This window comes from Denticeps clupeoides, chromosome 20 (assembly GCF_900700375.1).
Source record: "Denticeps clupeoides chromosome 20, fDenClu1.1, whole genome shotgun sequence".
Taxonomy (NCBI): domain Eukaryota; kingdom Metazoa; phylum Chordata; class Actinopteri; order Clupeiformes; family Denticipitidae; genus Denticeps; species Denticeps clupeoides.
Window position 1 is genome coordinate 14,471,380 of NC_041726.1, and position 14,339 is coordinate 14,485,718.

Below are 14,339 nucleotides of genomic sequence, written 5' to 3' on the forward strand. Positions count from 1 at the left end.
CTCTTGCACCACGCAAAAAAAAAAATGTAAAAAATCAACCCTTGCGCGAGCGCAGTGAACTTTGTTTTACTCTGTGAACGGTGTCTCCCCACACTCCACCCATTCAGCTGCATTCGCCATTTCCCCCTGTCCTGTTCTCCCCACCACGCCATTGCTGCAGCAGCCTCTTCTGCCTGCATTCAGTCTCACTGACTGTCTCCAGCCAGCCCTGACATTGAATTGTTGCGATTTGTAAATCATGTTTATTCAGTGGTGGCAGTGGCCCCGTGATCAGAAGGTTGCTGGTTCAAATCCAGATCCGCCACATTTTACTGTGTGCATCGTGTGCTGTTCTGCGCTGCTGTGTATCACAATGACAATCACTTCATGTAAAATTGCGATTTTGATTCAATTTCGATATATATCGTACTCTAGAGTTTGACCAATTTGGCGACCTAGTTTCTCAATGGAGCGACAAAAAAAAAAAAAACGGAGGTTGACCAGGCGTTCGGGGGGAAAATAGACACATATTAGTTTTGTGTCGCAAACCAATCACAGATTGCGAAGATCAGAGCCTGCCTCTGATTGGCCATGGTCCTGATATTCCTGTACGTTTGAAAGTGCGTGTGCTGCTGCAGTAGGGTGAGTAGCCTGGACCTGTCAGATAGACAGAGCGGATGTAGCCATGAATTAGAGCTTTAATCAGGCCTTAAATGTTCGTCAAGTGAGCCTCACCTGACACCTGATGCATCACCTGACCGCTCATTTACCACCCAAGCCCATGTAAAATGATAGAAGTAATCAGCTGAAAAACCATAATGCATCTATAAAACACAAACTTTTCATTTAGATTTTCTATTTATTTAATATAGATTGTTTTCATTTCAGCTCAGTGAAGATCTTTAATCACCAACACATTTTCTTGTAGAATTGTGCTTTAAATAAAGAACTTTTGTAACCAGATCGTTAGTGAAAATTGTATTTTAGCCTCTTTTTATTTAGTAACGCAATTCTATTTAACCCAGTCAATATAGTTCAAGTACCTAGTAGAACAGGAAAAAGTCAAACCCATTTCATAATTAAAACAAGGTTATCTCATTATTTTATTATAGTTACCTTATAAAATGAAGAATACTCTACATCCATTCCAGACACTGAAGGCGCTCTGATTTGTTCCATGTTTTCCGACCACACGTTTGGTTTTCTTTTCCATTTCATTCTAAGAAAGTGTGTCCAAAGTCATTTTCACATTGCCATCAAACAGCTAAAATCTCAATTACGACACACATGCGGATTGAGGAAGCGATGTCTTCTATGTGACCGAATGGGAGACACTGAAAAAAGAAATACTGCATAATAATAACTCTATTAAAAAAGAGGAAATGAAATTGAAGATCACATTATAATGGTTCATTTACCCATTAGTTTGTCCCAAAAAATATTTGTATTTATTTTTTAATAGTTTTTGTCATCCCCCTGTGACTCATGACCTTATTTAAAACGGGTGGTTACCTTGCTATCCTCAGGTATTTATTTACCTGTTATAGAATCAGTGTGTATGATGGTTGTAAAGGAAGATTTTTCAAAAGTACAAAGTGGACAGAGACATGAATTGTTCAGTTTATTTCTACAGATATGCATCATGCATTTATGTTTACGGCATTTATCAGACGCTCTTATCCAGACCAACTTACTATCACTAGTGACTGGGACAGTCCCCCTGGAGACACTCAGGTAGTAAGTGGGATTTGAACCTGGTGACTTTGTAGTCTTCAGGTTCATACCCACTAGGCTACAACCACCCAGTTTTTTTTTTTTTTTTGCGGAATGGTTGTTATTTGTAACTCATTCTCAGGGTACATCATAGAGCTCTAGCGCTTTGGTGTAGTCTCTTTATGAACGACTGGATGGTTCAATTCTTTACCTGCAATGTTAAACAGTGCCTTCAAGTCTTCACACTGATTTTAATTAGCCACAGGGACTACAAGCAGGTTTCCTGCAGGTTTTGTCACAGGTTAAAAATGTGTTTCATAAAGGATTAATAAAAGTCAGCTTAAAAACAGCTAGCTTTGTAGTGAAACTTAATTTGAGATGGATTGAGGAAGGACCTGCTCCACCAAAAGCCATTAACTGAGAGAGAGACTTATAATTACAGCACGGCAGCTTTTTTCTGGTTTTTATGTTCTTTTATTTTGCGGTTCCACTGTGGCCAGCATGATTTCTGACCTTGTGAGGGCCAGGTGGGACTTTGGTGCTTCTTTCTTGACTAGCATGTTGCTCTTCATCCCTCACCTGATCATCTCTTCCACTAACTCACTGTCTTCTACAGTATCTACAGCAGGCCAATTAACCACAGTAAGCCACTGGATTCTGCTTGCATGTCATTGTTTATGTGCATGTGGTGATGGGCTGATATTGGATTTTTTTTTTATGATTGATTGTCATCCTGGTGTAACATCAGAATTCCATTATTCCTTTTGAGTCAGCATTCATTTTCTGTACTTAATTTTTGTCTGACCTACTGTAGTTGAAAATTTTATTAGTTCCAAAACATCCATGTCTGCTCAGACCTAAACAGTGACACACAGTGGGCTGTGGTTTGTTGCATTTTGATTGGAAAGTTGGCTGCGATGGTTCTGTGATGTCATGGGACTGCAAATAATAGTTACCTAGTAACTATAGTTAACCGTTCTTGGCTTGGGTGGCTGGAAGTGTAGTAGCAGAATCTGTCATTGTGCATAGTCATATTTTTAAAAATGACCATTAAAAATAGGTCTGTATGTAAGGAAATTAAATGAAATAAAAAAATCTAATTTGCACCCACATAAAGTAATGAATTTATTCATTATCTAAGGTTTCATTTTAATGTGTGATCCAAATATTTTTGTTCTGTCTTAAGACGGTGTAAGAGCTGTCTAACCAGTAATACAAACATTTTTTATATTAAGGAAAAATGTTCAACCACAATATATGTTATGTGCTCAGAGCACATTATTATGTATTATTGTTTCTTTAAAAAAAAAAAAAAAAAAGCTTATTATGAGAATTATTACATGCAAAGAAATATAATGTCAACGTGAGAAAAAAAAAAACAGGACAAGCATTTTTCAGACGTCCTTATCCACAGCACCTTACAATCAGTAGTGACATGGACAGTCCCCCTGGAGACACTCAGCATTCAGTTTCTTGCTCAGGGACACAATGGTAATATGGGGTTTGAACCTGGGACTTTGTGGTCTTGTGGTTCATAGGCGAGTGTCTTACCCACTAGGCCACTACCAACCCAGCATGATATTGAGATCCCAAGGCTGTCATTAGCCTGTTGTAATTGTGCGTGAAAGCTGTCTCATGCCACAGAACTATTACTCTAAGCAAATCGCTAAAAAAATGTTTAAAAAAAGGTAATTTTTGCATTCTGTCATAGTGGCCATGTTTTTGTTGCATTTTAATTCCTTTATCTTTTCAAACTCACTGTATGTTGCTTTATCTTTAGAATATAGTTTTTTTTATTTAATCTAAGCGGATGTCTGAGCTGTAAATGGCATTATTTTTCTTTCAGTAGTGGTGTGTAAAGGTTAAAGGTTTATTTCCTCGTTCCACTCAAAATTCCCACTTGTAGAGTTCCATCCTCCCTGTTTCTTATCAACTCTCCTTCACATTCCCCCCCCCACCTCTGCCACATTCCTCTCCTCTAACATTCACCTCCTCCCAGCCTCTCCTCTAGGCCCTCGTCCTGCACCCCCGCAGCTCCTGCTCCCACCGCCTTCGCCTGGACGCGGACCTGCAAGCCGAGAGCTCGGGGAGATGAAGCCAGTTACGTTGCGCAGCCTTTTCTTAAAAAAAAATTACTCATCCTTCTTCGGCGCGTCACCTCCCCCCCAGGCCTTATTTAACCTGCAGAGACCTCCGGCCCACCCCCTACCCCCGTCACTCAGACTGACCCTTGGCCGTATCAGTAGATGGGTGATAATGGGCCTGACTGAGGCGGAGGACCCTGTGCTCCCTCACCAGACGCCTTACTGAAGAGTGGTTTTTGTTACACGGAGGAATGTCCTCCAGCTTGCTTTTAGAAACTTTTTTTGTTTTTTTGTTTTTTTTTGCGGGTGGGGGGTCACATCTGGCTAGAATCTTGTATTTTTTGCACTTTGTATTTAACATGTTGAGCTATATTTTAAATCCAAAGAAGGAATCTAGTTGCGCACTTTGTTTAAGACCCAGCTCTTGGGTTTTACAAGCTTGGTCAATAGCTGAATGAAAATGTTGTATATATGCATGATTAATGAATACAGTGATTTTATATATCATGGGCAGGCTTGAAGTCTAAATGAATAAAAAAAATAAGAAGTGTAATTCTTGGGAGTCGTAAGCAGTGCTGACTTTACTGTGATGGGTGCAGGAAGCAGGACGTTTAGAGGGATTGGATTTATTCCTCCTTGGGGGTGTGGATCTCCGGTCATGTATGGAATGTGACCTGCTGTCTCCCCCAACAGGACATCTATATTATTCTTTGTGTGTGTGTGTGTGTGTGTGTGTGTGTGTGTGTGTTCAGGATTATATGTAAAGCCAATGCTTTAAAATGGGTACAAATAACACTCTGGACCATTTAGTGCCACCGTTATACTTTACTACTTCAGTATCCCTACTGTTGTTTTTCTTTTTTTTTTTAAATAGCATATTTTTTAAAGTAACACCAGAAATCAGAGTTGTATTTGATAGAATACGATGGCAGGTAAAAATTTTGAGTTTGTACTGAAATTACTAGTACGATTTCAAAATTTTAACCTGACTTGAGCCTCGCCAACCTTCAGATTCTAGCTGCTCTGAGCATAAAACTGTAGTGACCATCTGTCATGGAAAAATAATAAATTGTATCTCAGCACTCCTGTCTTGTTTGTTCTCAGTAAATCAGTTGTACACACACAAACAAGCGGCAATGGCTTGGTTTTCTAGCTTGTACTGGAAGGCGTTCCCACATCTGCGAATCCGAAATAGGGCTGAGTGATGGGGCCTAAAATTAACATTGCAATAACTTGCAATTTTCTCTTAATCGATCAATTCAGTCTGTTTGTATGGCACCCCGTTTCTATAGTGTGGGCCTGAATAGCGAGCAAATCGGACAGTGATGCAGCGTTCCGCAAACCTCTGGGGACACCATGGTTTTCATAAGAAGCACGGCATCAAAGTGTGCTCTAAAACAAGATGGAGGAGAGGTTGATTGTAGCAGTTGATTGTAGGAGTGCAGAATTATTAGGAAAGTTGTATTTTTGAGGAATAATTTTATTATTGAACAACAACCATGTTCTCAATGAATATCAAAGCTAAATGTTTTTGGAAGTAGTTTTTAGTTTGTTTTTATTTTTAGCTACTTTAGGGGGATATCTGTGTGTTCAGGTGACTATTACTGTGCATAATTATTAGGCAACTTAACAAAAAACAAATATATACCCATTTCAATTATTTATTTTTACCAGTGAAACCAATATAACATCTCCACATTCACAAATATACATTTCTGACATACAAAAACAAATCAGTGACCAATATAGCCACCTTTCTTTGCAAGGACACTCAAAAGCCTGCCATCCATGGATTCTGTCAGTGTTTTGATCTGTTCACCATCAACATTGCGTGCAGCAGCAACCACAGCCTCCCAGACACTGTTCAGAGAGGTGTACTGTTTTCCCTCCTTGTAAATCTCACGTTTGATGATGGACCACAGGTTCTCAATGGGGTTCAGATCAGGTGAACAAGGAGGCCATGTCATTAGTTTTTCTTCTTTTATACCCTTTCTTGTCAGCCACGCTGTGGAGTACTTGGACGTGTGTGATGGAGCATTGTCCTGCATGAAAATCATGTTTTTCTTGAAGGATGCTGACTTTCTTCCTGTACCACTGCTTGAAGAAGGTGTCTTCCAGAAACTGGTAGTAGGACTGGGAGTTGAGCTTGACTCCATCCTCAACCCGAAAAGGCCCCACAAGCTCATCTTTGATACCAGCCCAAACCAGTACTCCAACTCCACCTTGCTGGCGTCTGAGTCGGACTGGAGCTCTCTGCCCTTTACCAATCCAGCCATGGGCCCATCCATCTGGCCCATCAAGACTCACTCTCATTTCATCAGTCCATAAAACCTTAGAAAAATCAGTCTTGAGATATTTCTTGGCCCAGTCTTGATGTTTCAGCTTGTGTGTCTTGTTCAGTGGTGGTCGTCTTTCAGCCTTTCTTATCTTGGCCATGTCTCTGAGTATTGCACACCTTGTGCTTTTGGGCACTCCAGTGATGTTGCAGCTCTGAAATATGGCCAAACTGGTGGCAAGTGGCATCTTGGCAGCTGCACGCTTGACTTTTCTCAGTTTATGGGCAGTTATTTTGCGCCTTTGGTTTTCCACACGCTTCTTGCGACCCTGCTGACTATTTTGAATGAAACGCTTGATTGTTCGATGATCACGCTTCAGAAGCTTTGCAATTTTAAGAGTGCTGCATCCCTCTGCAAGATATCTCACTATTTTTGACTTTTCTGAGCCTGTCAAGTCCTTCTTTTGACCCATTTTGCCAAAGGAAAGGAAAGGAAGTTGCCTAATAATTATGCACACCTGATATAGGGTGTTGATGTCATTAGACCACACCCCTTCTCATTACAGAGATGCACATCACCTAATATGCTTAATTGGTAGTAGGCTTTCGAGCCTATACAGCTTGGAGTAAGACAACATGCATGAAGAGGATGATGTGGACAAAATACTCATTTGCCTAATAATTCTGCACTCCCTGTAATACGTTGCAATACTGCACCATAAAAGCCTGTTTTAAAATGGCATTAATATTTTTACTCCATGTTTATGATGTTAAGTCATTTACTGCATTGCACGCGGAACAAATCACGATTGGTAAAGTAGATTTAATATATCGCCCACCCCTCCATGTTAATATGCGGTCATTTTGCATTCTCATGCATTGTAGTTTGTGTCTTCTGATAATGCACCCCTAAAATAAATACTTGACTGGTTTGAATCTCCTGTGAAGATTATTGTCATGAGGTGCTTTCTGTGAAGCTGTCCTTTAGGTAAGTGGCCTCTACCAGCCTACCAGCGTTGTAGAAGGTGACTGTACCCAAAGCCGGTCTTGACCCATCTCCTCTCATCCCATCCTCCTCACCCTACTCCCCCAAAATCTGTACCCCTTTCCACTCAACACGCTACACAGCCTGCTTCACACCACGGACCTGCTGGAAACCTGCATTGATGACATCATCATGGCGCCAGTTTCCATGCAGATTGCAAACCCTCAAGATGAGGTGGCTCCCAGCGTGCCTCTCCCAGGCGTGGCTGTGGACGACGGAGTTTCTCTCACCGGTGGGTGCAGCATTTCTTGTACATGGCACCTTTAAAATGCAGAAGCGCGACATATCTTTCCATTAAAAACTAAACTCTGCATGGAATAACCTCACAATGGAATAATTGTGATAAAATAAGGGCACTTTTTTTATTATGCAATTAGAAAAAAATTAAAACATGAAAGTCTGGTTTCAACCTAGAAGCAGCCACGCGACTGAAGCAGCTGGAGTTTGAGAACAGCTCAGCGCTCACAACCCCGTCCCGACCGAACGTCAACATCAACGTGAACATGAACAACCAGGTCAGTGCATCCACTGCAAAGAAAGCCGGGTGGTCACACTTCACACGAGGTATACAGGGTTAAAGTGAGGACATTCACTTTGTGGCCTGTGCAGCTCACCATACATCTTTACCCCGCTACATCTTCATACTAGGATTTCCCATTCCTGCTGGAGGTCCCTGCTCAATGTTTTTTTTTGTGGTTGTTAAAAGGTGATAATTGTCATGGAGAATTTTGAGTCTATAGGTTCTTCAGAAAAAAAAGACAAGGTCTGAAAATAAAGAAGTGCTGCAAGCTTCTTTAATACGGATTTCAGCAGTCGTGGTCCTGTGGGAACAGCTTGCATTGCTTGAGCCAATATGGCCATTACAATATTAATTAGCATATAGTCGTGGCCAAAAGTTTTGACAATGCCACACATACTGGTTTTCACAAAGTTTGCTGCTTCCATTTTTATTATGGCAATTTGCATCTACTCCATAATGTTATGGAGAGTGATCAGGTGAATCACTATTCAAATTTTTGAATAGTCTAATAAAATGGGATAGGTTCAGTGTTTCAGTGATCGAGAATGGAAGGGCCCGTGATGGGTGGGGCATCAGGTGCAGTATTGGGAAACGCTGTAAGACCAGTTTGAGAGTAAGATTGTGTCGAGAGCTGTTTGATGGTATAATGTATACATCTTGTGTTGTAGCTGTTTAATAGTAAAACATTATGAAACAAGATTGCTGTGGGAATTTTCTTGGGAAATTTCCGTAACACCTGATCCTGCAGGAATCTTTGCGTCAGGCACATCTAATCATCGTTTATAGGCTTCCACTGCCATCTTGTGGTCATCCACTAAAATAATGTGCTTTATTTATCTAGGGCTAGTAGAAGAGGTATTGATAAATGAATTTAATCATAGTCTGTCTGTTGATTCATTTAAAACCGTAAATGTAATGTAAATTACATTTACATTTAAGCCATTTGGCAGACGCCCTTATCTAGAGCGACTTACAACGTGCTTCCATGTTAATCAATTAAGTGATCTAAAAAGTTATCCTGCAGATCTGAGTTTTGTGTTTTCTCTCATTCTGAGCTATACAGTTCATACAGTAAATGGTCCAGTTTTCTTTTGCGGGTGCCTGCACTGTAGACTGCAGGAAGTCATGCATTTGTCTGTGTCCAGGAGGATGTGGTCAAGCTGAAGGAGAAATGTCTGAACAGCATGAGCAGCAGCCCGGTCCTCACCCCAGCTCCACCCTCGGAGGACCTCAAGAGCAACATCCTCAAAGCCCAAGCTGAGGCTGCCCTCAAGGTACCTATATGCCTCGCTTATTTATATTCATTTCCTTTGATTCCCAAGTAAGAGGAAGCATTGCCCCTGGGCTGCATTGCTATTGCTAGCTGTAATATTTTAAATGAAAAATGAAAATCGAGTGTTTTGCACAACATAAACCCGAATTGTCTGGATTGTCAGAGCTCGTGGGAGGACCCAGTGTCAGCGGGAGACAAGAACACCAACCTCCATCAGGCGGCTGCCAGGTGAGCCGTGCTCAGGAAATCAGTTCTTAACCTTCTGGTATGATGGTCCCTTTCACTTTTACTCAGCTTCTCATCATGCCAAGTAAGAGCAGTTGCTTATGGAAGCAGTGCTTGGACGCATTTTTATCTGTTTTTTTGTCCCTCTTTAATATATAATAATAAAACAGACCTGTAGTGTAGTGAAAATGATAGCGGCATAATTAAAGCCAAAGGTTTTGCGGTAGAGGCTCTCCTAACTTGTGTATACTATCCATGTACAATGCCAGTAAAGGTAGTCATTCGCATTTTTAGGCTGAAGGGCTGCAGTGGCCGCCCGGGCAGCACCTCATCTCTGGTAGCAGTAGCACCTACGGAGCGGCAGGACTCCTGGGACCTGCTGAAACCAGCCATAGTCCAGAGCCCAGCTGCCGGGTATGTCTGTAGCTGTGTTGAATGGCCTCTGCAGGCACACGCTGACGTTAGATAAGACCACAATGTCTCAGTAACGTGGGTGATGATGAAATAGGTAATGCACAGCATTAAGCAGCAGAGTTACTCTTTGTTGTTGCATTTCAGTTTGCATTTATGACTCCAGACTCTCTTGGTCTAATAGGATTAGAATCAGCCCAGAAACGCAAACATTAGTTCATTTACACAAATGCATAAATAGCTTCCTGTGATTGTGTGTGTGTGTGTGTGTGTGTGTGTGTGTGTGTGTGTGTGTGTGTGTGTGTGTGTGTGTGTGTGTGTGTGTGTGTGTGTGTGTGTGGATTAACGGCTACCAGAGGTAATCCTGCTGGGAAACGGGCTGAGATTACCCACTGGGATTTTGGGAATAAACTGGGCCAGGGCAAGATTAAAAAGGAGCCACCTGGACCTCCCTCTAGATGTGGCCAAGCTCCATGAAAGAGCCACAAAAGAATGATAAGTTGCTCTGGGCAGATTCTGGGAAATAGTGCATTTTCATGGAAAACGCAACCGCAAGATACGGGAAATCATTGTGGCAACCTTTTTGAATATTGTTTATTATACTGTTTATTATGTTCTCTAAACCTTTTTCAGAAAGAAATCTATAGATCAATAGGTTTCCTAGTATTTGGTATCATGTGAGAAATCACCACTAGACTGATTACTGATCAATTTCAGAAACAACACCTATAGAGTTTGTATTGCCCCCTTGTGGTCTCCAAATTAAATAATTTCAGACTTCAGTGAAAGTGAAGTGATTGTCATTGTGATGCACTGCAGCACAGCACACGGTGACAAAACTAAATGTGTCCTCTGTTTTAACCATCACCCTTGGTGAGCAGTAGGCAGCCATGACATTTTGCTCAGTGGCACCTCAGGGATTCGAACCAGCAACCTTCTGATTATGGGGCCACTAGGGGGGGACCACTGTCCCTTAAAAAGAGGACTGGGAACAATTAACCGGAATATGGGCACATTTTTTCGGGAAGTCACTGCAGTTCATTTATAAGTATGTAACGAGTTAAAATTTCTGTTCGGTACCAGACCTATGGGGAACCACTTCATTCCAGCCAGAAACAATTCCTACATACAGGTGGAGACGGGCCGTTTCAAGGACTGCTCACCTTTTGCATGAATATTTGAAACATCTTCAAATGGCGATGCACGTTAAATGCGCACAGTGCATTGACACTAGATTAACAGCACTGCAATTTACAATTTATGGACATCTTATGTTGTCCGTAGTCTTATGTGCATTCACTACCATATTGTTATTTACTGCTATTTTATTTCAATTATTCACATTCTATTTTTTTTTTTTTTAATAGTAAATGTGTATATGTAATTATTTTCTCAGTGTTGAACCCAAGACAGATGACCTTCTTTCTGCTTTACCGGTGGCATCATTGGAACCTTTGACTGACCAGGTCTCCACGGAGGTAAAAAGTAACTTTTTCTTTTGTGTAATTATTATATTGTGTTGTGGGATGAGTTCCCCATTTAAGCCCTGGCATTGGTTCATGGATTACCAACTTGAATGCTCACATTGCTGCATCTCTCAATCCAGGATAAATCCAAGGAAATGGAAGCTCTTGTGCAGTCAGTGAGTGACAATCTGATAGACTTCACTGGGTCCACCAAAATTGTACGTTTTTTCCGCTGTTGAGTAATTATAATTCACTTTGATTAATGTATTATTTATAATGCATTGCTATATATCTCTTTATAAACTCTTAACATGCAAGAAAATTTGCAATGACATAATATGAACAGTATAATTGTTTAAATATGTATGTTTAATGTGGTGTACTTTTCGGGGTTTCAGTTTAAAAATATTTTTGTCTATGAACTACTTCTTCTTTCTTTAGGTGCAGCCTAAACCACTAATAACGCCTCGGTGGATCATTCCAGCAAATCCTGTGAGTTCTTTCCTCTGTGTGTTTTTATTTCCAGTCAGATTTCTCTCTCTCTCTTTGATGTCTTATTGTGACAAACTCTCTCCCCCCACTCATGTTCAGCCGGTCTCCTGTACCAACGGCCTTCTCGGCCCTGACTGTACGGCCCCCATTGCACCGTTTCACCCGGAGGCGGCAGGTCTCAACACTCACCCTCAAAGGTACAACCTCAGTCAGATACGTGCGTCACTGCACTTAAGCCAGTCTAATTAGATTTGAAGCACATATCATGAAGTCTCAGCATCATTATGTTGAAATATTTGGATAATATTTTTTTTGTATTAATGATGTATTATTTATTTGTTATTCATTTATTCATTTCAATACTAGTGAAACATTTGTTGCAAAATATTGTATTTAGTACCATCTGCTGGTATCCACAGATGACCATTCTTCGTTTTGGAATAGGTGTCCCAATATAAAACTCAGTAGGTGCTACTGTTTGCTAGTCTACGGTCAAATGCATACATGTTTATTTACATGTATAGTAGAGAGTGATAAGACAAGAACATGTGATTTATTGACAGGTGTGAGTTGAAATGATTCAGAATGAGGATGTAGCATGAGTGAGAGCTGTCAATCATTGGGCTATTCATCATTAAAGATCATGTTCTATGATGATGATGATGAGAACCCTTTATTGCTGTTGCAATATACCATGTCAATATTAACAAGTACCACTAAAAACCCGACCATACATATACACAACACAGTATCACATTGGGGGGTGGACAGGTCAGGAAGATAGGGAAAAGCAGGCGGGGGGTTAACCGAGGAGAGGGGAGGAGAATAAAAAATAATAATAATTAGACCACCATAAATGGTAGTTTGTTCCTTTTCTTCAAGATCCATGTAAAATACCAAGTGGTTCGTTCTTGTTAATGTAAACCTTGAGGACGTAGGACCTTCCAATAGCGATCAAAAAAGGCCAAAAAATAGTACTCACTATGTACAGTTGTCATCATTCTAAAGCTGAATGAATATCGTCAATATGTTTTCCCCCAAAAGCCTTGTGACCCACACACCCAAGTTGGACGCCCACAAGCCCAAGGGCCTGCTGACGACGGAACTGTAAAAGCTGGAGATTGTTCAGGACTGCGCTGTCTGTGGATGTACATGCTGCCAACTACACTGGCCAACAAAATGGAATCAGCACTTTTTTTTTTTCCTGGGACATCCCAGTGAAGGAGATCGCTAGCAGACTGTTTCCCTGCTCTCCCTGTTCTTCAACCTCTGCTTCTGAGCCCTGGATGCATCACCACTGTGATTCACAGTAGATCACCGACACTGGATTTTATATTTACAGAGACCAGGGGTGAGGATCCCGAAAAAAAAGAGCTTAATTAGTCAGTATTATAGTATAGTAAGTACAGTAAAGTGGCAGTATATCAGTAATCGTAAGTTACATATTTTAAAGTAAATCTTTCCCATTGGAGAGTAATCACATTTTAACAAATACTTAAGAATTGTCATAAATTGTGATGAGCATGGATGGTCAAGGATTCCTTTTTTTGCACCATTATCTCTATATCTAGAGTTTTAGAGTTTTTAAAAAAGTATGCATGTGGTTAATTAACACCTAATTGGATCATATGCGAGATGCACAACAGGCAACACTATTTATCTGGGAGCTCAGCATAAAAATACATTCCCCTGTTACATTTAAAACACAGTGGAACCCCAGTTGTACCCCGCTTTTATCACCACCACGTTTACTATAGCATCGTTTGTCACTGGTGTAAAAGTTAACATTACTCGGGAGGGTGTTGCTCAAGTTGAACACTGTGCCTGCCGTCTTTTACACTTGGTGGATGTTCGCGGTGCTCAGCTTACATTCGGGAGACTCACCCCAGGGGCAGATTGTTTGTTCTTATTTCGCTCTACTGTAGTCTTATGACGTCTCGTTCAACTTCACAATACTATTTTAAATGGACAACACATCTAGCCTGTATGGACACACTTAAGTTTTTACTTTTCATTGTTATTGTTGTCATCATTTTTTTATCTGAACTCAATGCTGTATTTTAAAAGTTGTAGTGACAAGCTGCCTTATTAGCCTTTTTTTCCAGATGTGAGTTACCATTCAACCTGTAGGCCTGGGTGCGACAAACAAAACATTGGATCGGCACGGTGGCTGGGACACTGTTACTGCGATGATGATGATGATGATGATGATGATTGTTACAGGTTGGAGGTGCCTCACTATAACAAAGCAGTAATTGCAGCTACTTTTAATGTGAAATATTATCTGAATGTATAGAGAATAACTTGGTTTTAGCCAAGTAGTCCTTTTAATGAACTCGTCAGCTCATTGGTCTGCATGAGCAATCATTTGAACATTATAGGGGCATATATTTCAGATTTTAGATGAAATGGGAAAACCTTACAGGGGATTTGTACATGTATTTTAAGTGTCCAGTGACTATAGGAACCTAACGCTGTGTTATCACATGGTAGTTGGAGCGTAATGATGTCACCATACGGTGTGATGTACGTTGTGTGTACAATTGTTAGGGCGTTCAAGACTAGCAGTAGCCTTGATGTGTTCCACGTTAGTCATAAAAATACTTTGTTACTGATCAAAAATGGAGGTAACCCCATTTTAAAAATACAATAAAACATTTGATAAGATCTTGTGTGTGTTCTTTAATTTGTATGTGTAAATACATATTTATTTTGTAACTGACTTAATTGAAACTTCTTGTAACTCCTTTTATTGGGGAAAAAAAATTATACTTGATTTGTGTTATAATCGTATAAGAAGGGGCTGGTATGGAGTGTATGTTTATGTGTATTAATTGATTTCATGTGCTGTATTGA

At 40.5% G+C, this 14,339-nt stretch overlaps 1 protein-coding gene across 3 annotated transcripts in view; it reads left to right on the forward strand.

The window, feature by feature from the left end:
* Positions 1–14,150, forward strand: part of LOC114769895 (band 4.1-like protein 5) — a 39,140-nt gene extending 24,990 nt beyond the window's left edge. For 2 of the 3 annotated variants that reach the window (XM_028963232.1, XM_028963231.1), the window contains exons 17-26: positions 7,180–7,328; positions 7,511–7,611; positions 8,762–8,890; positions 9,053–9,117; positions 9,409–9,528; positions 10,922–11,003; positions 11,132–11,209; positions 11,433–11,483; positions 11,583–11,680; positions 12,528–14,150. In XM_028963232.1, the coding sequence (XP_028819065.1) occupies positions 7,180–7,328; positions 7,511–7,611; positions 8,762–8,890; positions 9,053–9,117; positions 9,409–9,528; positions 10,922–11,003; positions 11,132–11,209; positions 11,433–11,483; positions 11,583–11,680; positions 12,528–12,594 (940 nt within the window). In that variant the 3' untranslated portion in view covers positions 12,595–14,150. The remainder of the gene's footprint in view (positions 1–7,179; positions 7,329–7,510; positions 7,612–8,761; positions 8,891–9,052; positions 9,118–9,408; positions 9,529–10,921; positions 11,004–11,131; positions 11,210–11,432; positions 11,484–11,582; positions 11,681–12,527) is intronic. The other variant, XM_028963234.1, reaches the window with a different exon arrangement.
* Positions 14,151–14,339: the final 189 nt, after the last annotated feature.